Genomic DNA, 27,502 nt, shown 5'->3' with positions numbered 1-27,502 from the left:
TCAGGTACTGTTTTAGTTTTGTTTTGTCAACGCTTCATTTGATTTTGTTCATATTGTTTGTTAAAGGTTCAAGATAAAGTTAATTAAATAAGATAAAATAAAATAAAATAAACATTCTTAGACTCTTAAATTAAAACAATCGGGCTGTCAACTATTTGTTGTAATTTGTTGTTTCAGAAACACAACAGTCCCTCAACGCCGCATCTCCATCGAAACCATGTCAGTATCACTCACTGACCGCGGGTCAGCTGTTCGCACTGCTCACTGTATTTAAATCTCTGTTCAACAGTTATCAACTGATCTGCAATCAGCTGAAAAGAATCTTTCGCGCATGCGTAAAACCGACACCGACGTTGGTGTGTTGACAAATATCGGGGGAGGGACCTCTGCGGCGTAAGTAGATCTTTGTTCACACAGCAGTATTTCCAACGTTACTCAGCACCGTGTGAATATTTTAGCTTTTTGAATGTCGTATTTTGACTGTGTGCATTTATTGTAGCGAACACTGCGCTCACAAAGTTAGCGAAGAGGAAAGTGCTTTGTTAAACATCTGTAGAAACCGCTGGGGCCGAGTGTAATGTAGCAGACACGTAAGATCCGTGTCATGCTAGCTACAGTGAAACACAGGACTTCCGGTGCGTGTCTCCAAAAATAAAATACGTTAACATAAAATAAAGTTAAACTAAAATAAAGAAATACAAAAATTACCTTACCTTAGACGTTTCTCAATATACAGTTTTAATCACCATTTAACTTTATCCCACAAAATAACCCATGTAAATATATAATATTAATCTCAAAATATCTCTTACAAAATATAAATCCATCTAAATGTATGATATATATGTATCACCAATTATTTTTGCCTCAATAATAAATATTAACATTACATATATGTCATAATTAACTTGCCCTGCTTTCTTTTTATATTTGAGTAAATTAATATCTAAAATATATCATATATAGCTATGAATTTACATAATTTCCCCAATGAATATATATATATATATATGTATGTGTACAGCCACATATCTATAAATGAATAACTATTTAACACAAATTAATACGTTGTTTTAAAAATAAAAATAAAATATATGTAAGTTGAGAAAGTAAGCAGTGATATATCTTTATACCTTATTTTAAATTTTTTGAGGAACACAGTAATGCTCACTCATTTTTAATTTGGTAATTTCTTATTTTATGCTTTATTACCTTACCATAGACTTTTCTATATATGCAGTTTTTATTACAACTTAACTTTGTCCCACAAAAATAACCCATGTGAATATATAATATTAATTACAAAATATATTTCTTACAAATATAAACCTGTGTAAATGTATTATATACACTAAATTAATATTAATATTACATAAATATCCTAATCAACTTGTCCTGCTATCTTTTATGTAGTTCAGTAAATTAATAAATATATTAATATGAATGTACATAATTTCCAGTACAGATATGTTTTTACACCCACAAATTAATACATTTTTTAAACATAAAAAAATATATATATGTAGAAGCCTAAGTTGAGAAAATAAGCAGCAATCCCTCTGAACAGCTGGTGAATTTCAGACCCTTCCTTCAACCCTGTATCTCCTGAATATCATGTCTTTAAATCTTATTTACAAATTTTTTTTTATCGCTCACTTCTTTTCAGCTTTAATTTTGAAGGCAGAGACAGCCAGCTTCCGGTATCACCCATGGTAACGTTCTCTCTGACTCAGCTCGCGCACAGCAGCCACTCAGCTAGCTACCGACAGCCCCATCCTAAAACCGTCCCGGGTTTAATCTCCAGGGTTGTTGTGGTGTAAAGACACATCTGCAGTCAGTGTTGTTTGGTTCAGAGTAAAGTTTCTTCCGGGTTCGTGTCAAACTTATGAACTTGTTTCTCAGTCTGGCTGAGGGCGCGAGCGAAGGCGGTCTCTTCGTCCAAGACTGTCGGCAGAAATGAAAAGGTGAGTGGGACGGTAACATGCGCCATTGTCAACCAGTAACAGCACCAAATACATTGTTAGCCCTCCAGTTCACTGATGGGCTGGTAGTTAATTTAATAATGTGATTAATTGAACCACAACATGACTCCTCTGTTGTGTTTGTGTGTGTGTGTGTGTGTGTGTGTGTTTGTGTGCAGCCAACAGAAAAGCCCTGAACCTGATGGAAGTGTCACCGTCAACGAGGAAGGTAAAATAAAATACTATTACTCTGCTAATGTCACCATCTTAACTGTGCTGGGAAAAATGTAACGTTACAAAATGCGGTTTATATGTGCTTTAATGGTTCAAACTCCTCAGTGTCACACACTGCGTTTGAAAGTTGACAAATCTAAATTGGTGGTGGTTCAGGTTTTCAGTGTTATCTTATGTCCCTGAAGTATCATAGCCCATTTAAAGCCACTGTGACTGTATGTCAGGGGGTACTCAACTGGCCTTACCTGGGGGCCACTTTTGCAAAATGACAGGCAGCCAGGGGCCAGTCACAGCAGCTGTCAGGTTTAAGCAGGGGTGTTTCTAAAATTTGAGCACATTCAGGGCTCAGCCAACCCAATGTGACACAGTGACTGTTGGAACAGACAAAAATGTGGTGTAGTGTGAACCAGGCATTAGTGGCCATCAGCGTCGGACACAGCTGCACAGAGGCACCTTTAGCAGCGGTATGACACGACCCAGGCGGCGGTATTTGTTGACACTCTGGGAAACTACAGTAACCCCTAATAAAAAGATAGAAAGTCCACATTGGACAGACGGGTCATTGAGATGGATTGGTCAAAAACTCCAGACTTTCAGCTGTGAGCTCGCTGTTCGTGTTAAATGTGTAAAATCACCACCTGGCACTCTATCTGGCCCGCAGGCCATAAGCTGAGTATCACTGGTGTATGTCCTAAGACACTTAAACCATTAAAACTTTGTATGTAGTTCCAATATATCATTTCCTTACACTCTTTTACGTTATAAGATCACACATGGTCATCCGAGGACACCTGAAGCACTAATAATATAGTTTTAAGTCGTCTTAAATTTGTTCTTCCCATGAGCTATTTTTGAAATCTATAAAGTTGACTAACATCTTATGTGGCTTTGTGTTCTGTCAGGGTCTGTAGCCACAGCAGAGGACCCGGCAGCTATCGCCACCATCCAGTCTGCTGCCACCTTCACCGACCAGCCCATCAAATATCTCTTCAAGACGGAAGGAGCAGGCGGGCAGGTAGGACAAAAACATTTGGTCATTTGTGGAGAGACGTTCTTTAGCTCCTTTTACACTGCCAGATTTTCCACAAATGTTGGGCCGATTTGCCGGCCAACTGCGAGCGTTTAGACACACAGAGGCGGAAAGGCGAGTTGATCTGAGGTGCCCAATTTTCCGCCTCGTAGGGTAGTCATATTGGTGGAACCCTTTTAGTTTAAACAGAACAAGGCGGCCTTCCACAACAGGAGGGGCTGTTGAAGACTTGTGGGAGGAGCTGTTGATGACAGCACACGTGCGAGCCACTGGTGGTGGATAAACAGGAAACAGCTGATAGCAGGAATTAGCGAGCAGCTAGTAACAAGAGGGAAACACAAACCTGACAGACACTGTAAAGATGAGCAACTGGGGAGACAAGGAATTGCGCGCCCTCCTTGTCCTCGTAAACGAAGAGGCCATTAACCGTCAGATGACGGGGACGGTGAAGAACGGCCCCGATTTACGAGAGAACCGCCGCCTGATTATCCGTGGCTTCCCTCCCACGTCACTGTTTATGTCACACGCTGAGCTACACGTTTTGTTACTTGCTCACGCCCCCCATTGCCCCGAAAAAGGCACATTCTCTATAAACAAAAGTAGTTAGGCGGCATTTTGCTGCACTCCCCGATTTTGTTTTTATACTGCCAATGCTGAAAAAAGACTGATTGGACTTTCCTGCAAATTTGCACAATTCCTGTTTAAAAAGGGCCACTGACTTTTATTTCCACTAAGATGCACCTGAGCAGTGCGATGGATCACACATAACCACAAACACACTCATGTAAGTATACAGGGGGACACTGTAATTCAAGGGAAATCTCTGTGGACGTTGTACTATACACACACACACAGCCATCAGACAGACATCAGACATGGAAGCTAAACAAAATACTGCTGTGGAGGGGTCAGCAACAAAATGTCTTTTAGCCACCTGTAAAAAGTCCCACAAAAAAATCTGTATCAGTTTAAGTGTATGTTATATTGAGAGTATTTTCACTGCGTTATCTTAATGCCTGTTTCGAATCGAATCCAAACTAACCCCTTTAAATGCCAAAGTCACACAATAACACAAACACAGTAACTGATGGAGGCAGCAGTAGACCAGCAGCTCCTGTGTTCAGTGATGTTAAATCACTGTTTTTCTGAATGGAGTCTGGCTTTGCAGAGAGAGAGATATAACAGCTTCATTTTCAGTTGGAAATCACTGTCTGACATTAAAGTGAATCAGTGAAAATACTTTCAATATACTGTACACTTAAAATGATACTGATTTTTTTAGGTGGCTAAAATACATCTTGTTGCTGACCTGCTTTGCTTCAATCTCAGCCTCTATCCTGCTTCTCCAAACTGGGGGCGTCCCCACTGACATCTACTGTGTGTAATATACTGCCTATGGTTAAGTACAACCCCGCTTAAAAAAAAAACCCTGAACTATCCCCTTATGTAAGTAGACATCCACTTCTGAATCCACAGCATCTTGTCAAAACCTTTGGTGTCACGTGACTGACGACTGTTGCCACCAAGCTGGAAAAAACAAACAAAAACGAAGGGCCAAAAGGAGCTCATTGTTTGAGCCAAACCGTCATCACAAGGTCCTCGTTGATCAGGTCTCACTTTTGCTACAGTCTCGGGAATAGAGAGCAGAAAATAGCATTTGACACAATAAATTTGTAGTTGCCATGACGAGGGTTTGTGCTAAAAAAGATATTAGAAAAACTATATTCATATAACAAGTTTTCTGCTGTAATTGCATAGATACAGTTGGTTTCTGTTCATAGTTAGGTGTAATGTCGATGTAGATGTAATAGACTAGCATGTTTTAGTGAATTCCATACACATTTCGAGACAGCATAAAAACGTTAACATTACTTCACGCCATTAGCCTACGTCTTGATGGTGTGTTTCGATGTTATCACTAGGGTTGCCACCTTGGATTTGAGAAAAAAAGGGACACTCGACCAAATGTTTGAGGCTGAGGGCTCGGCCATTATTACCAGTTCAGACTGACCAGTGAACATGAAATTCGGACATAGGAGACCAGATTTGCCATCATTACATGTCCTTCTATGTGCCTGTATTTTATATTAATTTTTATATCAATGAAAAAAACAAATCCGTGTTACTAAATTCTTACATGTGTACATGTATCTCACCATAGCAAGTTGGAAGTTGACATATTCTGCCATATATGAAGAGGAGAGACTCTCTGGAATCTGGCAATATAAGAACCATGATGCTGGGACATTCTGTCACTTCACAGCTGTCCAAAACATGTGGTTTGTGCCAGGCGGACATGATTGCCAGTATTTTTTCATTATTGCAAGAAATTCCATTGACTCATTCACAAGTCAAAAATGTGTTTTATCTGAAAGAAACATGCAATATTTACATCTAAGATAATAGAAAAATAGTCAACCAAGTGCAATGATGTCCTCCAAGATAATATTTGCCACTTTGATTGCAGTAAAAAAAAAAAAAAGGGGGGGGGGCACGTGTCCCCCTCAATGTATATGTGACTACGGCCCTGTCAGCATGCATAATTAGGCTGCAGTTGTCTGGGTGGGCAAAGGTGAAATGGGCTGGTCTTGTCATACAAAGTTTGATGGAGTGTCAACTGGACAATATGGAGATATTTGCATCTTGAAAGCCGGACTACAAATGTGGATAGACAGGGAGAAACACACACAAGCCTAAGACGTGGTAAGATACGATATTCCTCACTATATGAAGTGACTGATAACAAGATCTGTATAATGGGTTGTAAAGAAATTCGTCAGGATTTTATTTGGTAGACAATTTATCTGTATTTATAGCATGATGGGATGACAGCACAATGATGTGTGTGATATCATCGGAAAGCTCTGCTCCTGCGCTTTCATGTGATATGTGTGGCATTTCTGTGCGACCCTGCATTTGCGAGTAATCCATCCAACAGTAATGTGTGTGCAAAGCTGTATGAAAGCGCTGTTATACATCATTTTAGTGTAACTTTTTTTTCGCTGTGAAAACATTCGGAAAGCTACGATTCCGCTGTTTCACGTGATATGTGTGGCTTCTCACTATGACGCACAGTCGCGGAGAAAAACCATAGAGAAGAACAGGTGTGAATTTGGACGCACTATGCGTCGTTCGGGCCCGTAGGGTTAAATATAAATGGAAAAAATACAAATTAAAACATGATTGGATGTGCAAATATACTAAGTGAACTGTTAGGACTTCCCACAGCTCTTCTTACTTTGCTGTCTCTCTGACACAGATGTTCTTGAGCCTGTTGCACTGATTCTGGATGGACTCCTTGGCCTGCTGCTGCTGCATTTTCCCCAAAAAACGGGACAAATTGTGTCCCGGGAGAGATTTTTTTTTCCCGGGACAGCTGATGAAAAAAGAGAACAATTCTGGGAGGCCAGCATTATTTTCACATCTAACTGGGTGAATTAAGGGCTTTTTAAACCAAACCAGAATTGGCGATTGTAAAAGCAGTGGCAAGACAAACCAGGATGGTGTCTGTGAGTTTTATTGTGCTTCTGTTCATTTTGAATGTGTGTTTTATGATGATAAAATTATTGTTAATTTCAGTGGAATCTGGTGGGTTTGACGATAGTGATTTTTGGGCTGATTCTGGTTGAACTAAAAGGATCTTACTCTTGAGCGAAAAGGACTGTTGCAGTAGGCATCGTGTCAGTAACCTTTTCAAACACTTACAAGCACTTTTAGTGTGCGTAAATTGATGGTGTGAACATGCCCTCAGTGTTTACATTACAGCTACTCTCTCAGTGCTGAACTAATTTCAAAAATGGGAAAATAGGGTCCAGGTTTTGAAATAGCCTTTAACTCTGGATGTTTATTTGGCATGCAGTAGTGTATGTCGTGAATGCTTTGTTTTCCTCCTTGATGTCTTGTGGGTGTTCCCAACTTCCCATAAATACAGTCTGTATACATACAAACTGATTTTAACAGGTGCGCATCTTTTCTGTGACTCCACATTTCTTGATAGCAGTGCCAGACAGTGTGTCAGTCACATCACCCTCTGGCCTCTGTACTCATGACCCACTTTACTTAATAGAGACCTAAAAGAAGACGTTAGATTCAGACTCTGTTTCCTCTCCAGCTGTGAACAGTTGTCACCTCAGTGGTAATGAAATATTGACCACTCAGTGTAATGTGTTGTGTTGCAGGTGACCTACAGAGTGATCCAGGTGTCAGATGGCCAGTTGGAGGGTCAGACAGATGGATCTGCAGCCGTCAGCCTCGTCACTGGTTTCCCCGCAACCACTCAGACTGTCACACAGGTGAGAACGACACTGAACTGAATGAGTGTGAATTTCTGATCTCTGTAAAAGACAAATCTGCTAACCTTGTAAGTCACTACTGCTGCTATTAAAGTGTTCAGATACACATTTAGTTCCTTTATGGCAAAGGAGTTCTGGGCAAATCTAAGCTCTGTAATGTAACACCAACCCCAAAACATGTTTTGTCTTAAACACAGGACAGATGTCTTCTCTTGTGTGTAAAAGAATAACATGGATAAACTAACCTCCTTGCTACAGAGGTAGACATTGTGACAGGTTGAACAGGTTCAGTGACACCCCGTCATCACTAATATTCGGCACTGTGGATGTCATCAAACATTCACAGACTGAAGCTACATTGAAGTTTTGAGAGGGTTTGAGGGTGGAACTTTCCTTAAAGTAAGTGGTGACCTTGATTGACCACTATTAGTGGCCAGGAGGCATTACAAGTCATTGATTAACTTATCGTCGCCTCTGATGTTCTCTGTTTCTAAAAGATGATGTAGGTCTAAACATTTACTTTTCTTATGGCAACTTCAGTGCAACTTACACTCAAGTCTGGCTCCTCGAACACTGGCACTGACGCCATAACCTTTCCTTCTTTTATATTTTCCTTGTCAGCTAACAGGAAGTAAACATAGACTCAAACTCAGTTGGCTAGCAATGCAGTTCCAGACAAACAATTAATACTGTGCTTCTGCGCTTGTACTTCTGCTGCTCTGACACTTAAGTAAAGATCATCATATTTTATAGCTCAGGTTCGTCTGACATACAGTGCTGAATTTCTGTTGCTGATCTTTTTAAGAAGAATGTAATCTGGTCCGGTCAGCATGGTTCAACACTACTGTTCACATCCTCCCCACCTTGCAGCCTGGCCTGGCCTGTGTCTGCACAGTGCTGCTGCACAGTGCTTTTACCTAATGTTGTCATATTTATGATGGTTGTTTACAGGATATCCACATTAATAACTCTTGAACCAGGTTGTGGGTTTAAAAAATCCTGACAGATTTAAAAAAATAAAATAAAATTAAAAAAAATCTTTGTGCTAACAGTGGAGATAATGTTAACGAGTCAATGTCTTTGACGTCAGGCTGTGTTCTCCCAGCCTGAGGGGTTGGAGGGAGACGGCAGCGCAGAGACGCAGTACACCTACTACCCTGCCACCATCGCAGACGCCACCACTGGCACCATGGTGACCACAGTGCAGGCCTCTGACACACTGCTGGGCCAGACCACACCCACAGGTAATTAGTGCCTGACACAGCACAGTGACATTTTCACATCATAATTACTACAATTAAATGTAGTTTGAACTTTTTACACCATTAACCACAAACTCATTTTTAATTTTTTGGAGGACAAAGAGGAGTGTATTTTTTAATTGCTCGTAATTTAAAGGCTTTAATGTGCATTAATTCTGTAAGATGTTCCTTTTAAGATGCTATATTTCTTCTCTGCAGCTGAGAGTAAGATTTTATTTTACAGGGCAGCTTTACGTGATGATGTCACCCCAGGAAGTTTTGACGGGCTCCAATCAAAGGACAATCGCACCTCGCACTCAGCCATACATAGCGTAAATACATTATGTCTTAACAGAATTACAGCACTGTTGCATTAGTGCACATCTTAATGTAGGAAATGTTTTACATCCTCTAAGTCGAGCCGACTTAACATCTTTGTTCTATTGTGTTCTCCAGAAAGCAAGAGGCTCCTCGGGGTTCCAGAGATGATAAGAGGCGAGCCCAGCACAATGAAGGTGAGCACTCTCATCCACTGTGAGAAGCTGGCTGTATTTTACTTAAAAATATCTGAGCATGTACGACGCCAAATCTAAATGTTGTTCCAACAGTGGAGCGCCGGCGCAGGGACAAGATCAACAACTGGATCGTGCAGCTGTCAAAGGCCATCCCAGACTGTAACATCGACTACACCAAGACGGGACAGGTGAGTGAAGTAGGTCAAACTCCATGATGTCTGAAACATTTAAAAATCTTTGTGGGGGGAGTTATAAAGTCGTTTTTGGCCTTTCAAATGAATCTAGTGCTGGAAAACAATTTAAATCTTTTTATTTATTCAGGCTATTAACCTTATTTCTGCACAGAGCATCAACAGAGAGGCCGAGGGAGGGAAGGAGACAGAGACACTTTGTCCTCGTTGTATACGTCTTGTATATGAAACATCTGTGTCGTCGCTGCATTTGTAAACATGGGCATTGGGCTTTATAAATAAAATTGAATTGAAATTAAAAAGATTGAGAAAACAAAACAAGCCGTCTCTGAATGTTTACATTCTCTTGTTTCAGAGTAAAGGAGGAATCTTGTCCAAAGCCTGTGAGTACATCAAGGAGCTCCGACAGAGCAACCTGAAGCTGGGGGAAGACATCAGCACTCTCGATCGTCTCAGGATCGACAACCAGCTACTCAGACAGGAGGTTTGTCTCTTCTCCAGAATATTGTCCCTGTCAGTGTGAAACAGCATTTAACACTTCCTGTAAACTGATCCGCCTGCTGATCCGTTCTGCTGCCATTACAGCTGTGGATCACATGTACACTGACAGTGGAGATGAGGATTAGTGGGTTAATAACGGTCAGCATTACCCCATGACTGATAGGTTGGCTGTGTGAATGTAGGACTCCATTTTACTTAAGGCACTTGTGTGAAATTGGTTATAACCCAGTTTGTGTCCGACCTCCACAGTCCACATGCAAAACTGCTGAACTGGGATGACTTGCAAGTTTATAATTTAAATCAAGAAACATGAAATCAGTGATGCATTAAATGGTTTAAAAATTGGAAAAAATGTGAAATTTAAAAGTGGAGCTTCGGCCAGGAAACATGCCGACATTATTCAGCCCAGATATCAGTGGCAGACATTTTACTGTAGCGGTCCCTGAGGGGTCTGTTGTCAGGACGTCACTCAGAATACAAACATGAGGATTTAATGGAGATTAATTCAAATATAACTGATTTTAGATCTTTTAAGTCTTCTTCTGTTAAATGCTGGGTGGCAGCTGGTGTTTAAGGAGCATCATTGTCTACCTGTACCGGTGTATGGGTGGTTCATTCATATGGAAGATTTATCGAACATTTATTATACCTCTATCAAGGGAAACTAGATGATTATTGTTTCATCACCCAGCCCGACTTCACAGTGTTATTGCACTGGTTTACCAGCAAGACACCACTGCAGTAATGGACATTTGTTTAACTCTAAACTCAGATTTGTTTATTTAAAGCCAGAATATTACTCATAAAGCATTCAGCTATGCTGTTATGAAAGACCATTTATCAGCCCAATGTAGCAGTCTATGGCCCTGATCACACAGAAAGGATTTTAGCAGCTGGAGGCGCCTTTTTGTAATAGTTTTTAACGAGAATGAAGTAGTGTTGCACGGTGTACCGGTACTAAAATAGTACCGCGGTACTAGAGTATTCCAAACGGTACTATACTGCATTTGGAAAATACCGGTACTTTGAAATTGATTCAGTTCATTAATTTAGTTAATTTATTTTACTCAATTATGCACACAAATGCCTTCCTTGTTCCTATTGGAGCACAGATTGCACAAGTGGTGTGTATGACAGCACCTGTATCAACATCAGCAGCTGGCGCACATGAAAAAAGACAAGAGAAAGTCTGCCTCGCAAAGGGAGACAACACGAGACAACACAAACTTGGTGGAACATTTGAGTTACCAAACCGTGACGTCCGTACCGAGGTACTTACCGAACCATGATTTTTTTTGTACCATTACACCCCTACTATTTATTGTTTTAAAGGTTTGTATCCAAAAGGACTTTTCCTTAGGAAAAGTACCGAAGAGTATCGAAAAGTATCGAAATTCATATTGGTATTGATACCGAAACAAAGATTTTGGTATCGTGACAACACTAGAATGAAGCTTTGTGCTCATGTTTTTTGCGTTGCGGCAGGCCTCACGTTTCTGCACTCTAGGCACCCGGTGTTTTTGCCAGAGTGCTCTGAACTCCTTGAGTTGAAAAATCTTGAACTCAGAGTGGAAAAGTGCCCCACATTATCTCCACTTTTTCCCCATTGTCCAGTCAGATGATTTGAGAGGCGGGCCTTCTGTGGTCGTCACAACAGCAAGTTTACAATTAGTAAACAATGGAGGAGAAACTGGTGGTAGCGGTTGCTGGATACCCAGAGCTATACGGCCTGATGATAAACAGCAGGTTGTCAAACTGCCCCTGAGTCATCCTAAATATACCTGTAAACGTCCATGATGGAGGAGAAGCTCCTGGACCAACTGGTGGTACTCCCCATGATCCAGCCTCTTTTTCAGGGTCTCATGTACCCACACAGATCTCTGTTTATCTGCTGACAGCCTCTCACCCTCAACCAGAGCTACAGACAGCACCCTCTGCCTCAACATGTCAGCAACTACACACTGATTACTGTTAGAACAAGTAGGTGGTTTTAGCCAGCCAAAATAAATGGTGGATTTATTATACAGAAAGGTTAGGGTAGGGAGGTGATGGGTGGTTGCCTGGCAACAATCAAAAAAGGTGCAGCAAGTTTTTTTTTGTTTTGCTTTTTTTTTTTTTGTTGTTTTTTTTTTAAAAAAATCAGTGGCAGTCAATTAAAAACCAAGACAGTGTGATGCGCCTTTTGTTGGGGCCTGAACATCCTGTTTCCACAGATAAACATGACTTAGCTCGTCATGGTTATTGCATTCCTGATAACAGTCATGAAGCAGCCGATGTGACATTATCACTACATTACCTCTATGATATCTGTCCTGTTGTTGCTGCTCAGGTGGAAGACTGGAAGTCCAAGAATCAGATCCTGAGGAACCTGCTGCGACAGCACGGCATTGTGGGATCTTCCAGCACAGACCCCCAGTGAGGAGCCTGAAGCCTCTGGGTATTTGAAGACAACCATGTATGGGCCAAAAGAGTACTTGAAATGCTTTGAGATACTTTATTTGTGATCAAGCATGCATGACAGAGGGGACATAATTGAATATTGTCATTCATCTTCTTTGCCTAATGACTCTTTTGAATATTATCTTTGAAGCTTTTTACAGAATTTAAATCCTTCGCCTGGTGAAAACAACCCCATCATGATAACATGATGTAAAATTAACATCTTTAGTTACAGAAGTCGTCGGTCGGTTTAACAAAGCCCTCGTTGAATGCCTTCCTCCTCAGACATGATTGTTCATTAACCTCCAGTACAGTAAGCTCTGAAACACGACCAATTGCTCATGTCTTTCTTTCTCTTAACCTCTGCAGTACCGTGCTCCTCCGTATCAAACGCACTTACGTTGATGTATTCATTCATGCTTTCACCTGTTTTCCATCTCACTCTGACCGGTCGGCAACATGTTTGTCATCCAGTTCATCACTCGGCTCGTTTGCTTTGTATTTTTGTATGTTTCATGAAACCTCACTGGGGACAATAATTACATTGCAACAATGTAACTAACTAAATAAATAAATAAATAAACAAACAAACAGGGGTTGTTAAGCATTGCATTGTAGGTAGGCTATGTATGTCTTTATAATAAAAAAAATCAAATAATATACTGTATGTCATACGCCACTTTCAGTTGTGTTTATTAAAGTTGGTAAATTGGTTAAAAATGTACACGTGTTTTTATTACACACTAATTGTCTGCATGTCTGGAGCATTAAGATGAACTGAAGTAGTCCTGAGTGTTTTATTTTGAAGGTCCGATGCGGAAGTAGAATACTTCATTGCCGCTGGGAAAATTAAGCTCCTGCAGATTCCGTATATTTCTCAGCCCCTGCCTTGTTCTTACTGATTACAGTCAACACAAGGACACAGTGAAGTTTCACCAATGATCTGTATACTGCTGGTAGCGGGACACGGCACCGTCTTAGAGACACAAATCAAGGTGAGTCGCTTTAGTGCTGCAGCACAGAAGAGATGAGTTCAAACAGTGCAAAGTTCGCGTTTGGTACACAGCGCTCACACACCGAACTACGTTAAAGAATCTGCTAATTCGCCTTTGTGATACCTGTCGGCTGAAATTAAAACACGTTAGACCACATTTTATGACATTAACTGAGTCATGAGGATGTTCTGGTGTATACGGCTCATCTGACTTCACAATCCTACAGTTATTTGTTTATTAAATTGCATATTTATCATTGCCTCACAGTCTTCACCGACCCCTACCGAGCATTGTGGTGCAACAACACTGTAGCACCACCTCCTGGAAGTTGAGTTTTTTTTAATCCCTGATTTTTATTGGTTTATATGTATGCAGAACTACTGACCTCATCTAATGGTTGACATAACAGCCTCACGCGTTTTTAGGGACTGTTCGTTATCAATGAGGGGGAAGTGGGTGGTGCAAAACATATGCTTTTTTTTTTTTTGGCCTTAGGGCAGAGGCATACATATTTGAATGGTTGTATCTTGTATTTGTTTCACCAATGATTTTTTTAAGAAAACAGAAATTGTGTAAGCTCTCCAAGACCTCTCTCAGCGCTTAGGGACTGTTCATTACTTATGAGGGGGAATTGGAGGGTGCAAAAAGGTTGAGGCATGTCAAGTAATTTTTAGGCACTGGGGAGGGACTTATGTTTTTTATTTTGAATCAGGGGAGAGGCATACAAATTAAATGGTTGTATTACGTGTTTATTTGACCAAAAATTGCCCAAATTACATCATTTATCACGGCTAGAAACTGTAAAAACAGAAATTATTGTTGAATTTTTACATTTCTGATGGTCCCAGGATACATCATGAGTGAGAACGCTTCAGTCGGGGGAAAAAAACATAATCAAATCTGAGCTTAAGATGAGAAAATTGATTTATTGTGTCAGTCTGACTAAAACCAGGCTTTTAAAATCCATTTAAACATGTTAGTCTGACTGAAATCATACTAGATAGAATTTCTCATAGTGGGACTAACACACCCAGATAATGTGACTGGGAGTTGAATTCCTCCTGCATGTATACAGTCAATCAGACCCAAACTGGCCGAGGCGCTCTGAGCATGCTCCACAGTTTCCACCCCGGGCTTCGACCCAGGAGTCAAATAGCATTAAATGTGTAACAGAAGAAGAAGCTGGTAACAACATGGAGAAATCTACATCCAGAGCTGTGACTTTTGGACAGACGTGGAGACACAGTTCATGATGTGTCGGCTGAAAGAGTTGAATGTTTTAAAATACATGGAATGGCAGTTGTTTGGTCTGTGATGTAATAGATTAACAGGAAAAAGGTCCAATACTAACAAGCTGAAAGGCATATCTCCACCTATCGTAGAGGAGTCAGACACACTTTGGTCAATAAATTGATTCCCCTCCTGTGCTTGTATACTGGGACAAGGACAGTAGTCCAGTTATATGGCCTAGTCGAGCTGTAACTGTAGCTCCACTTAACTGTGCATGTCCACCATCCGTGTGTCTGGCGTGATGTTGTCATGTTGGAAGGTGATGTCTTGTGTCCAGGAAAACCAATGATCCCCAGTTGAGCTTAGAGGTTATGTAATATCCTCAGTTTGCATTGATTTACTAAGCATGTGTATATTCTACATATAGACCTCATGTGAACATCAATAATAAAGATTTGTATGTAGTTTGTTACCATGGTGATTTGTAAGCTGTATCTGAATCCATCTGTTTTACTCCCACCTCTTCCAGAATGATGACACAGGTTTATACAGCCACCTGACAGGCGTGCCGAAGGCTTTACTTCCTGGCATCGGAGGGAAGAAGATCCTCGACTTCTGGTGGGAAACGGTCAACATGTGCGTAACAGTGGTGCCAACATGAACAGGGTTAATCTCTGGTTATCTGTGAACTTTAAAACAGTTACTGGTTAACTTCTTCTTCTGCGTCTGTGACTTCTCTCCAGGCGGCAGCTGTTCACAGAGGTGTATCTGGTCACGAATGCAGACAAGTGAGTTCTAACTGCTGCATGAACCAGCTGGCGTTGACTCAGCAGTCGTGTTAAACGCCTCTCGCTCTGCTCCTCCTCCGCTCTCTCACTCTGTTACCCTGACCAGGTATAAGCACTACGAGCGCTGGGCCACAGCCAATGACTTCCCCGTGGAGAACATCATAAATGACGGCAGCACTACGTTGGAGGACCGTCTGGGGGCCGTGGCTGACCTGGAGCTGGCCATACGCAGCCGCAAGCTGCAGGATGACATCATGGTGGTACGATGAGTCCGTCTGTTGTTGGTGTTGGAGCGCGTCCATTCACACGGCATGTCACAGGGTGTGTTCTGGTAGATCTGACTCAGTGTCGGCCATATGATGTTTTCTGTTGTCTGTTTGTGTGAGCAGATCGCAGGAGACATGCTGTGTGCAGACCAGAACTTTGACATCGCTCAAGTGATCCGATTCTTCAGGTCAGAGGTGATTAACCACAGCACAGCTTAATCATGTTAGCAGACATTAAAGAACACAACAGTGATACTGAACTCACGGCCCGTGGGCCAAACCTGGCCTGCAATAGGTTGCAGGGTGACCCGCCAACCAATTTCAGATCCATCCATCCATTTTTAACCACTTATCCGAAGCTGGGTCGCGGGGGCAGCAGGCTAAGCAAAGTATCCCAGACGTCCCTCTCCCCAACAACACTTTCCAGCTCCTCCTGGAGGACCCCAAGGTGTTCCCAGGCCAGATGAGATATGTAATCCCTCCAGTGTGTTCTGGGTCTGCCCCCGGCGTAGATAGACCGGTAAATCGACAGTTTGTTGGATTACCTTTTCTTAATTTATGGGCTATTTTGGGGGCTTTTTGGGAGTAATGGTATAGAAAAAACGTGTTTTGTTAGGCCCTACTCTTGGGCGGCCCTAAACTACACCACTGACCCAAAATAACCACGTAAGACACCTTTAACACGCTCAGATTCATGTGATTCTCTCCTCTGCTGCTGTCGCAGCAGCTCTGAAGCACCTCCTCCACCCCAGGTGTATGCACCTCGTTAAGTAACGCAGCACACCTGGCCAGATCTACAGTGGAGGGAGAAGGGACAGCAGCACATACAGCCATAACAATTAGGTTACTGATTTGGACGTTGATTACCATGGCAATGATTGAAGCTTTGAAGCATTTAGGTCAGCCCCAGCACCAGGGGAAGATCTGGGGTCCAGGTTAAAGGGAAATTTCGGTTTATTTCAACCCGTCTCCTATCGTCCTAAATTTGGTTCAAGTGACTAGTGACATAAAAATAATAGTTAGCATGTTAGCCGTTAGCCTAGATACAGCCAGGGCGCATAGTAGGGTCAGACCTGTTAAAACGTAAGTGAACGGGCAACCTTCAAGTGCAAAGTTAGTCCACTAAACAAGCTCCTCATATCGTTAGGATAAATGTCAGAGAACATATAGAAAACGTCATGTAAACGTGTTGGTGTGCTGCCATGTTTGTTTACCATTTAGCTCTGCTTTCCAAAGCGCAGCCGAAATATATCTGTCGAGCTCTAGATAAAGCCCAGCTGGATACTACTCCAGGTGGAGGTGTCTCGTCCTCGGTCACATCCAGACCTTGAAAATAAGGCTGCAACCGGTCCCATTCCTTGCAACAGAGGCATTCCTCTTCTGTGGGCACTGGGGCACAGCATTCACAGGTACACCACCAATCTCCAGAGCTACGCAGCCTTGCAGCAGCCATTCCTCCTCTCTCGTCCTCTACCTGTTGTGCCTCTCTCTCTCTCCTCCTCCGTTCAGGCGACCGTCCGGTTCTGCCTTCCAGCTGTTGCTGCTTGTTCAGGCACGGTATGAGATCACTGCTTGTTCTTGCGATATTTTGGCCGCGCTTTGGAAAGCAGAGCTAAATGGTAAACAAACATGGCAGCACACCGGTAAGGTAAGACAACACATTTACATGTCGTTTTCTATATGTTCTCTGACATTTATCCTAACGATATGAGGCGGTCTTTGTGGAAAAAAAGCTTGTTTAGTGGACTAACTTTGCACTTGAAGGTTGCCCGTTCACTTACGTTTTAACAGGTCTGACGCTACGGCTATATCTAGGCTAATGGCTAACATGCTAACTATTATTTTTATGTCACTAGTCACTTGAACCAAATTTAGGACGATAGGAGACGGGTTGAAATAAACCGAAATTTCCCTTTAAGCCCCAAATGTCCTCAAATCCCAGACACGCCTCTTTGTATGTCTGCCTTGTTTATTCAATTTATCTGATAAATAAAAAAGCGCTTGTCAAAACAAAGTCACCAAGTGCATTACATGTCAAAAACTAAAACAGACAAGACATGAAAACAACCTTTAAAATAACTGATAAAAACACTTTGGTGTATAAAAACTGAGGAAATAAAAACAGTTTAAATGAACTTAAAACTCAGGTAAAATCCGCGAAGGCTATCAAATAACATAATGTTTTAAGAAGGGACTTAAAAGAGATTGTTCCAGAGCCTCAGCAGGGCCCTGACAGCAAACGCTTTGCTAATGTTTGTCTATTTACGGGCCCCTGGTCTCCTGTCATTTCACAAAAGTGGCTCCTGGGCAAAGCAAGTTGAGTCCCCTGTCATACAACCTGTTGTGTGTGAAGGACGTTTATCAAGATTGTACAAATGTTTCTGCGGAGGTGAAGTCATGAGCAGCTCATCCTTCTGTGTGTGCTGCAGCCTGGAGAGCTGATCATTTACTATGAGCTGGAGGAAGGAGAGAAAAGCAGCTCCAGGGGCATCGTGGAGGTCTGTCCTGACACCCACAGGTGAGTTTAACCTTCAGTCCCACAGAGCACAACATGTTCTAACAGTAGAGTTAAGGAGTACATCTGTGTGTGGCGTTTATGAACGTTATTGACATTTTATACGTCACTATGTGTCAAGCTTTGATTTTAATCAGCTGTAGTTTTCTGCATCAGGATAACTCGCTTCCTGGAGAAACCGCAGGAAGGACTGACGGCGTCCCGGCTGGCCAGCGTGGTGTTTTACTGTATCAGAAAAGACACTCTGCCGTACCTGTCTGACTTCCTCAGCCTGCAGCCTCATGGCTCAGTCCGGTTGTTCGGACGATTCTGGGTTCGTAAGTGTTAATTCAGTAACGATGAAACGAAATCAACTACTGACACTAGACTTGCTGTCTAACTTCTAAGACAAATATTAGACAAACCATTGAGTTCAGTGGGAAAGACTGATAGCTATCACCGCCCTCATGCGACTTTATTTTATTCTGTACATGACTGCACAATATGTTTTTGTCAATTGGTGCTTTAACTTTGCTTTTCCTACTTTACTAATAACATCAGTGCATCATCATGAATTTATAAAGTTATAACCAGTGATGGAAAGTAACTAAGTCCTGTATTTAAGGTCCGGTGTGTTGGATTTAGGAGGATATATTGGTAGAAATGGAATATAATATGATAAGTATGTTTTTTTGGTGTATAATCACCTGAAAAAGAGAATTATTGTGTTTTCATTACCTCAGATTAAGTTGTGTTGCACTGACACGTTTCTACAGAAGCCCAGAATAAACCAAACACTGGCTCTAGATAGGGACATTTGCATTTTCATGTTGGCCACCATATTTAGAAGCCCCTTTGTGAGGGGGAAGGAACGCTGGGTCAACTCACTCCTCCTCTCAATCAGTATCACACCTAAACAACTGACTGGCAATCCCTAAAAAACCAGCACCCTCCACGTGATCTTTAACTATATTTTGATGCTGATACTTTTTCACTTTTACTTGAGTAAAATATTGAATGTGGGACTTTAACTTGTAACAGAGTACTTATACAGTGTGGTGTTACTGCTTTTACTTCCTCCACAGCTGGTTATAGCTCGTACCTTTGTGTCTCCCTTCTCTGCAGGAGTGGCTCATTAATGAGAAGCAGCGTGATGTGTTTGGGATGAAGCTGCCGACTGGCTTCCAGCTCATTGGACAAGTGGTTCGTATCCTTACCTGAGTTTGTCAGCAATGTTTCAGGATTTTTTTCACACCAGGCTGAGAGTTCTGCAAAGTCATGGATTATAAAGGAGGAAGCTCAATGAAGGCCTAGTTATTAATTACACTCTTAGTCTGCTGCAGACTCAAGATGGACAGAAAAAAAAAGGATCAAAATCGATACAGCAGAACCAGAGATATCATCTTTATTATTATGCATCCGTATCGGAGTTAACCGTGACAGGAAGCTGTCGTCAGGTTGTTTTCCGGTTGTCCGTCTGTCTGACCAGGACACAATATAAATATAGATCACAGGTTGTTCTTCATGTGCAGGTGTTTGTTAACAGAGACAAAACACTGCTGCTCTGCTGCTGATAACTGTGTCTGTATCATATATTATGTACTATAACAACTTTACTCTAATAACACGCCTCCTCCTGACGTCTCAGGGCCTGTCAGATTACACCAAGTGGCTCACACACTACTCCACCAAGCAGCAAGACAGACCTGCCAAACCAATCACATGCAGATCATACGCCAGGTCAGGAAACACAAAGTCCTCACACTCCACCTGAATTTAGCTCAGGTTACTCCTCCTCCTCCTCCTCCTCCTCCTCCTCCTCCCTAAATCACAACAAGAGCACTTGAATGTTTGAACACACTCTGACACTGTAAGAACTGATCTCCAAAATATATGACGCCTCACAGGGTGGGACTAATGGGGAATCCTTCAGACGGCTTCAACGGGAAAACCATCGCTATGTCCATCTCTAACTTCTGGGCTGAGGTCACTCTAGTGGAGAGCCAGACTCTGGTAACACACACACACACACACACACACATACACACACAAGCTAAAACACCTTCATCAGGAACATACTGTCTAACATTCATGTGCATTTCTGTGACGTTGCAGGTGTTAGTCCCTCATCCGCTCAACGACCCCACAGAGTTTGGAAGTTTGCAAGATCTGTTCTGCATCAGCAGGAAGGAGGGGTGTGTACACGACAGCTTTAAGTACGTAACACACTTGGTCGTGTTCAGGCTTTTTTCCAGAATGCTCTGTTCATCATCCTCTGCAGGTACCTGGGAGGTCTGCGGCTGCTGCAGGCCACCTGTAAAAAGTTCTACCAGTTCTGCTCCAAACAAGGGTGAGTTTAGTTACTGAGATCACATGAGACCAAGATAACGTTGGGGAAAAAAACCTTAATGACATGTAAATTAAAAAATTATATAAGCATCAGCACGTCCCCTTTACCTCCAACTTTGTTCAGTCTGCGAGCCAAAACAGGCTGGAATATTGTTGCTGCACTGGTGGACACTCCCCGCTCAGGACAATCACTGTCACTGCTGATGCTCCTTCACACTCTGCTGTGTGTTGTTTGTCTTTATCTGCAGTATCGCTTTGACAAAGCAGAACTTCACACTGAAGTATGACACCAACATTCCTCGGCAAGTGGTGAGGAATCATTCAGATACTGGTCTCTAAGAAAATAAAACGACACAATAATTCACACCACATCGTGTATAATGAAGTAATGATGAACTGATTTGTCTCTGTTGATGCAGGGCCTCGCTGGAAGCAGGTAAAAAGTTCTGTTTGGTGTTTTCTTATCTTTATCAGCCAGTTTAAAGGTAGTTTTGCACACTTTGAATTTAATAATTTACAGTTTTGTCTTCTCACAGTGCCATCGTCTCAGCGACCCTGAAGTGTCTCATGAAGTTCTACAACATCACCGACAGTGTAAGGGTTATTTCTTGATGTTTCCATCACTCCTGATATCAGCCTCTCCGTTTCTGAATTAGGAATTTCACAAATTTTCCACGGTCATTTTTAAAATCGTGTTCGTAACATGCTATTCCCAGGGATCCCACGTACATGGAAAGGCTGGAAAAGTTATGGAATTAAAATCACTGAAAGTTTTAGAAAACTTATTGTTAATTATTACAGTAATCTTCCGGGGATAATCTTCCACGTGATGTAACATAATGGCATTTTTCTTTCTTCTGTAAGTTAGCTGTTGACATAACGTAGCTCTGATATGCGTCAACTTCACAATATATCGTTTCAGCATCGATATTGTGATGCACAATAGTCGGATCAAAGGACGTGCAATGTCAAATCATTAAATTAAGTCAGCTTATCTGATGCTTGATACAAATGGAAAACTTCTACAGTTCTCATTCTCCATGACTTATAGCGGCCAAGCCTTCTGCTTTCAGACGTTACGTGTATATGTGACGTAGTGTGGTGGCGTTTGTTATGGGAAGTGAGACTCTCCTGCATGTGTGTGTGGAGAAAAGTACCGTAACCAGGCCGGCAAGTGAAGTGCATGCTTTTGTGAAGCGACAATTTTATCATGCGTGCTTGAAAACTTAAATGTGTGAGAACCCTGTATTCCTGAAGAGCACATTAAAATGAGTTGATCAGAGCGTTTTAAAAAAAGAGTCAAAAGTCGTCTCTACAAGTTAATAAAAAGTCTCAAATTAAGAACTGAATAAATAAATACATGTGAAAATGACAAAACGTATGTACCGTGTCTTTTTTACTCTCCAGGATCTCCCAAAGCCGATCAGAGCCAACTTCATCCTCAACGTGGAGACTGATGAACTCTTTATCACGGCAGGTCTGCAGGACCGAGTCGTCCAAGTCAGTAACAGAATCATCTCTGCACAGATGTGCTGGATTGTGTCACAGCTGTACAGCAGGACACTCATCTTTAACTGAACACCTACAGTAGCGTGAGTTGTTTGTTCTTGTCTCTGCAGGTCTATGAAGGTTTAGTCTACATGGATTTCAGCAAGGAGCTCATGGACCAGCAGGGCTACGGTACTGAAGTCACCGTCTAAAATTGGTGAAGAGGTGATACATATAAATATATTTCTCTCTTAATATCTGTGTGTCTTTACATTTCTCAGGGAACTATATCTCTATGGACATCAGTGGGCTTCCACCGTTCTGGCTGGCCTACCTGAGCGACCCCAGCGACTCTGGACGCATCCACAGCAACATCAGACAGCGCTGGCTCAGTGGTGCGTCTCACGTCAATCATTACATCAGTGTCCAGGTCAAATTTCAGTGCTAGATTAAACAATGCATCTACTGTTGGGGCCAGGGATGTCAGTTCTGGTTCATTTTACTTTTGATATCCTGAAAAGAAGCTTTTCCTTTTAGTACAGTGCTCCATCTGTTGACTCTGTGGAGCCACGTTTCAAAGCGCTGGCCATCCATAAGAAGTAGTGAAATTTTGTTTCCTGATGTAAATGTCTTATATTTTATTTTCTGTTGGCTGTGTAAGTCTTTGGGGAAAAAGTTCTTCAGTCATTTTTTAGAATAACATACAAGCCCATGTGTATATTTCCATCTCTCCGTCCTCTGAGGAGTTATAAAAACGGAAACACATCAGTTCATTGGTTGAACTACTTTCATGCTGCTCCGTCTTTCCACAGGGGAACCTCTGGTCGTCGAGGCCATGAAGACTTTTGCTGAGCTCACGGATCAAGCAAGGTTGTTTTGAGTTGATAAAGAATTTATGCAGTAAATAGCAGTGGATGTTTTGTCAAGTAAATCAGGGTAAAAGCTCAACATAAATAACCATGGGATTAATTACATCTAGCCTCTGCACAGCTTTAATTGGCTTTGGTCTTTATGAAATGTGTGAAATGATTATGCACTCTGAGTTCCAAGAAATACCACACGCCAATTTGCTGCAACTTTGCTGCCAAAATGTGCCTGCTTTTAGTTTTTGTTTTGACATTTCACAAGTTCAGGGCACAAGAGGAAACATTGCGTCTTGACTGAAAATGTTCTCCCCTCAGGACGGCTCTGGGGGACGGAGACTGGAGGCGTCTGGCACAACTGATGGACCAGAACTTTGAGCTGCGGAGGTAAACAGTGTATTTTATATGTTTGAGTTTCACTCTGAGCCAACACATTCTCACTCCGACCTCGTCACATATTGACGTTTAATCATGGACTCTCCACGTCCACATACGATGTGCAAGGTACCCTGGGTGTGTTGGTTGCTGGCGTTCTGGGACACCGTGTCAAGTTCAGCCTGTTACATGCATTGTCTCCTTTCAAAATACACTTCTGTTTTCACAGGGAATTTAAAGTTTACATACAGTCTCTTTCAAAATAAAAGCACTACGTCGGTACAACACCATGAATTGACATTTTTTCCCTTGGTTGGGTTTAGGAAGAAAGAACAGGGTTTGGCTTTAGAATCTTACGGGACCCGAACACCACTCTTTCGGGTGAAACTCTGTGTTTGTTGGACCCATCCACCTGCCACAGTTGGACTTTTGTCGCCATAACTTTCAACCTTGTCCCGTCGCGTTTCCTTCTGACGCCACTGGGCACCGTTAAACTATAACAGCAACCAGCTACGTATCATGCCGATGTCAAAGGACGCCTTTTTTCATTGGTTTCTGCCGCAAGTCACTGCCCAAACACCGCATTTCAATGACTTTGGAGTATGTCGGGAGCCAGATCCAGCCCTTGTGATGTTTTTTGGCTACCTTTTTTTGTTATTACTTCCTGTTTGCCTTTACCATGGGCCATCATAAGTTGATAACGATCACCCCCAACTCCAGGTCGTTTGGTCTCAGGGGGCCCAAAGCCCCTTTTTGGGACATTTTTTCTCGAAAATTGATGTAAATGCAAATGTTAGGGCACTATGATGGCATAGATTGTCATACTAGTATAAAATTTGGTAAGGAGTATCCTGACACAAAGAGGAAAGTAGCAAAATAAGATTCTGGGGCTTGCTGCCATTTTCTTTTCAAAATATCACACACAACATCCCCAAAGAAACAAAAGAATTACTGTCCGTTTGACAAATTCTCATCAAAAATGATTATTTTTCATCACTTTGAGTTTAATATCACTGCTTCACTTGTACACAGAAAACTTCCCAAGTTTATGAGCTTCAATTTGAGCCCAAGTTGACCTTTCTGTGGTGAAAATTACACTTGCTTTGGCCTAAATTTGTAACGAGTAACAATGTATCCCACAGGTCAGTCTACACTGATGACTGTCTGGGTCCTGGGAATCTGAAGATGGTTCAGCTGGCGAGACAGGTAAGACTTCCACTTCCTGTTTTACTGAACAGTATTCACCCTGTTCTCCTTCTCCCTCTGTGTGCCCGTGCTGGATGGCTTTTCTGATTATGCATTCATAAAGGTTTTGCTGCTCCTTGCAGTTCGGCTCTGCGGTGAAGTTACCAGGCAGCGGTGGGGCCGTGGTGGGTCTGTGTCTGGACGAAGGGAGACTTGTAAGACTGCACCATGTGGATGTTTTTGTCCTGAGCTGATGTTTCCTCTCTGTAGCTGTCCGAGGACATGAGAGTGGAGCTTTATATTCATGCTGACATTCCCAAGTGTCCATTAGATATAAGTGATCTGCTGGATTTCAAAATATACTAAATTTGGATGAAATTTCAAAACATACAAGTGCACACAAATCAACTGAACTGCTGCAGATGTTTGTAGTTAACAGTGTCTTAAAGTAAACGTACTCGATGATGTGACGGCTCAGAATGTGAGGTTTAGTCAGAGCTAAATTCTACATTACTAAAACCATGAGTTTCTGATGTAATCAAGAGAAATAATCCTCGAGTTCTCTGCTAACTGAAAGATCGACTTTGTCACTTTGATTTGTGTTTCTGTGCAGAGATATCTAACGTTGGGTTTTTTACCCTAAAACATGAAATACATTGTTTGCATTGTCTCTGGTCATAGCATATATTTGCACTACTTTTCAGCCCCAAAACAAACACGTTCTCTTTTCAACTAAATGATCAGAAACAAAACAGCTATAAAGTTTTAATATCTTGACGATGGAGAAAAACAGAGGGAGTCGTCTGTTGAATGATCCCAGCTGTCTTGTACTTAGACGGCTTGAAAACAAAAACTTATTTTCTGTTCTGTGTGCTGCATAAATACCCCTGTATGAACTGTATTTATTAATCATATAAATGCCCTGCTGTCTGTCTGTCTGTCTGATGCAGTCTGTGTTTGCCCCACTAGGTGGAGATGAGACAAGCGTTCCAGGAGGCAGGCTGTGTCTTCTGTGTCATAGCACCATACAACCCATCTGCCAGCTCCGTTGGCTGCCAACTCTAACCTCACATCTCCCCACGACTCGGTCAGGCTACTCCGGGCCAACTCAGGCCAGTGTGGCCCTCTCGGTGAGGCTCAGTGTCATCTCATAGGATGTATTATTATCACAATGAACAGAGACGATCAGGATCAGTTACATGAAATTATATGAGAGCCATGAATTGAAAATAATCAGGTGATAGTTTAGGTAATATTTTACCAGATTGATCACAAAATGTTGAGTCAGACATCAGACTTCACTTTGTTCCTGTAAAATTAGTCAAAGTTTTGCTGTAGATTATATGAAGTTCAGGATTTAAGACTGCGTCACATTCATCATCACAACAATGTAAAAATAATGTAATTATTTTTCTACATCGTGATACATCAGACTTTTTATTATCTTTGTATAATGAATGTAATTTTTGTACACAAATTAAAGCAGATTTTATAGTTCTTGGTGTTGTGTCATGTTTACTGTGTAGCTTGTAAATAATCCATGCATCATTTGACCTGTCCCTACTGTTTAACCCATATCACACACACAGATAGAGTTAAAGGCAAACCCACCATGTCAAACCAATTGAAATAACATGTAAGTCACATTGTATGACCCTCAGTCCCAGGGGCGTCGTATTGGGGGGGAAAGTGGGACTGATTCTAGTTTTAATCAGAAATCTTTTTTTTAATTGTTTTTTATTATTATTATTATTATTATTATTATTATTATATTTATTCTCATTATTTATTGTTGTTTTTTAGAATTATCTTTAATTTCAATTAATTAGAACCATAACCAAATTAAAACTGGCTGAATAAATCTGTTGAAAGACTTTGTATTGAAAAAGAAATGGTGGAAGCTCTCCAAGTTCTCCGTCACTCCTTAGGGACTGTTCATTACTTGTGAAGGGGGAGGGGAGGGGGTGGTGCAAAAAAGGGGGGAGGTGTGTCAATATTTTTAAGCACTATGGAGGGACTTTATAAAGAAAGAAAAGCTGCCTTCCAAACCTGCAGGCTGGTTAGGAAGGCAGCTTTTCTTTAAAAATCGCCAAAATATAACATTTATCACAGCCAGAAACTGTAAAAACATGAATTATTGTCGGAATTATTGTTGTCATCATATGCGACGAATGCTTCCACTAGAAAAAAACATGACCAAATCTGAGCTTAAATTGGTGATGTTTCATCAAAAATCACTTTATTCTACGTCTCATTTAAAATCTGTCCAAATATAAACCATTTGCTCGAAACTAACCAGCGTGACACGAGTGAAGAACTGATGTTTTTTTTAATAACTTCAGGATTTCGTCTTCAGCTTTTGACTTTGACACATCAAAGGGTAAGTTTTAAAGATCTAATAACTAATTTATGATGGAGGGAGGACTCAAGGAAAAATATTTGTAGCTTCGGGGAGAGTGAAAAAAAACACGAAAAGGTCACACAGTCATTTTGATTATATTTTCCTTTTACACTTCTTAGGGACTGTCCTTTACTTATCAGAGGAGAAGGGTGGCTGGGGTACAACTTATTTTTTTTGTTTTCTGTTTTTTGTTTTTTAATTTTGAGCCTTCCCGAGGCTACAAATCTTTTTCCTAGAGTCCTCCCTCCACCATAAATTAGTTATCAGAGTTTTTAAAACTTACCCTTTGATGTTTGAAAGTTAAAGACAAAATCCTGGAGTTTAAAAGAATATCAATAAAACATCACTATTTGAAGCTCAGATTTGGTTATATATTTTTCCTGACAGAAATGTTAGTCACACAGGATGTGTCCAGTGTAAACTATAATTTCTGTTTTTACAATATCTGGCCGTGATTAATGTGTTTAATTCTGGTGATTTTTAAAAAGAGAATATGGCATCTTTAAAAACTCTTAAAACCCAGTGAGTCCCATTCTGACCCACTACAGTGTGTGTTGTGCCTCCTCTGCTGTGCATAAACCCAGTGAGTCCCATTCTGACCCACCACAGTGTGTGTTGTGCCTCCTCTGCTGTGCATAAACCCAGTGAGCAGATCTAATTTGCT

The 27,502-nt window shown here is 41.4% G+C and overlaps 2 protein-coding genes across 4 annotated transcripts; both read left to right on the top strand.

The window, feature by feature from the left end:
- Positions 1-343: 343 nt before the first annotated feature.
- Positions 344-13,124, top strand: usf1 (upstream transcription factor 1). 3 transcript variants are annotated; one of them, XM_078167341.1, is made up of 11 exons: positions 344-393; positions 1,903-1,964; positions 2,141-2,190; positions 3,098-3,210; positions 7,404-7,517; positions 8,608-8,761; positions 9,003-9,090; positions 9,215-9,273; positions 9,367-9,461; positions 9,820-9,948; positions 12,295-13,124. In XM_078167341.1, exons 2-11 carry the CDS (start codon positions 1,957-1,959, stop codon positions 12,382-12,384), a joined length of 900 nt encoding a protein of 299 aa, XP_078023467.1. In that variant the 5' UTR covers positions 344-393; positions 1,903-1,956; the 3' UTR covers positions 12,385-13,124. The 3 variants fall into 3 exon arrangements, with proteins under 3 accessions (XP_078023467.1, XP_033488271.1, XP_033488272.1); XM_033632380.2 differs by having other exon boundaries at positions 348-393; positions 9,367-9,470; XM_033632381.2 differs by lacking the exon at positions 344-393 and having other exon boundaries at positions 1,825-1,964; positions 9,367-9,470.
- Positions 13,125-13,226: 102 nt separating this feature from the next.
- gkup (glucuronokinase with putative uridyl pyrophosphorylase) lies at positions 13,227-25,934 on the top strand. The gene is made up of 23 exons (XM_033630707.2): positions 13,227-13,399; positions 15,159-15,265; positions 15,373-15,417; positions 15,524-15,677; positions 15,807-15,878; positions 18,113-18,201; positions 18,355-18,511; positions 19,303-19,380; positions 19,826-19,917; positions 20,085-20,190; positions 20,293-20,372; positions 20,459-20,527; positions 20,775-20,835; positions 20,946-20,962; positions 21,063-21,120; positions 21,934-22,026; positions 22,146-22,206; positions 22,296-22,409; positions 22,827-22,884; positions 23,196-23,264; positions 24,395-24,458; positions 24,581-24,652; positions 25,407-25,934. Exons 1-23 carry the CDS (start codon positions 13,343-13,345, stop codon positions 25,500-25,502), a joined length of 1,869 nt encoding a protein of 622 aa, XP_033486598.1. The 5' UTR covers positions 13,227-13,342; the 3' UTR covers positions 25,503-25,934.
- Positions 25,935-27,502: the final 1,568 nt, after the last annotated feature.

This window comes from Epinephelus lanceolatus, chromosome 4 (genome assembly GCF_041903045.1).
Source record: "Epinephelus lanceolatus isolate andai-2023 chromosome 4, ASM4190304v1, whole genome shotgun sequence".
Lineage (NCBI taxonomy): Eukaryota > Metazoa > Chordata > Actinopteri > Perciformes > Serranidae > Epinephelus > Epinephelus lanceolatus.
This window is presented reverse-complemented; position numbering and strand designations above follow the sequence as displayed.

What these genes read in the sequence shown, in the direction of transcription:
- usf1 (XM_033632380.2), top strand. An exon ending in GGGCCAGACCACACCCACAG is followed by an intron (nt 8,762 to 9,002) that starts GTAATTAGTGCC and finishes TTTATTTTACAG; the next exon opens with GGCAGCTTTACGTGATGATG. An exon ending in CGCACTCAGCCATACATAGC is followed by an intron (nt 9,091 to 9,214) that starts GTAAATACATTA and finishes TGTGTTCTCCAG; the next exon opens with AAAGCAAGAGGCTCCTCGGG.
- gkup (XM_033630707.2), top strand. Translation starts at nt 13,343, where the DNA reads ATGATCTGTATACTGCTGGTAGCGGGACACGGCACCGTCTTAGAGACA. An exon ending in CAGTTCTGCTCCAAACAAGG is followed by an intron (nt 20,528 to 20,774) that starts GTGAGTTTAGTT and finishes CTTTATCTGCAG; the next exon opens with TATCGCTTTGACAAAGCAGA. An exon ending in TCTACAACATCACCGACAGT is followed by an intron (nt 21,121 to 21,933) that starts GTAAGGGTTATT and finishes TTTACTCTCCAG; the next exon opens with GATCTCCCAAAGCCGATCAG.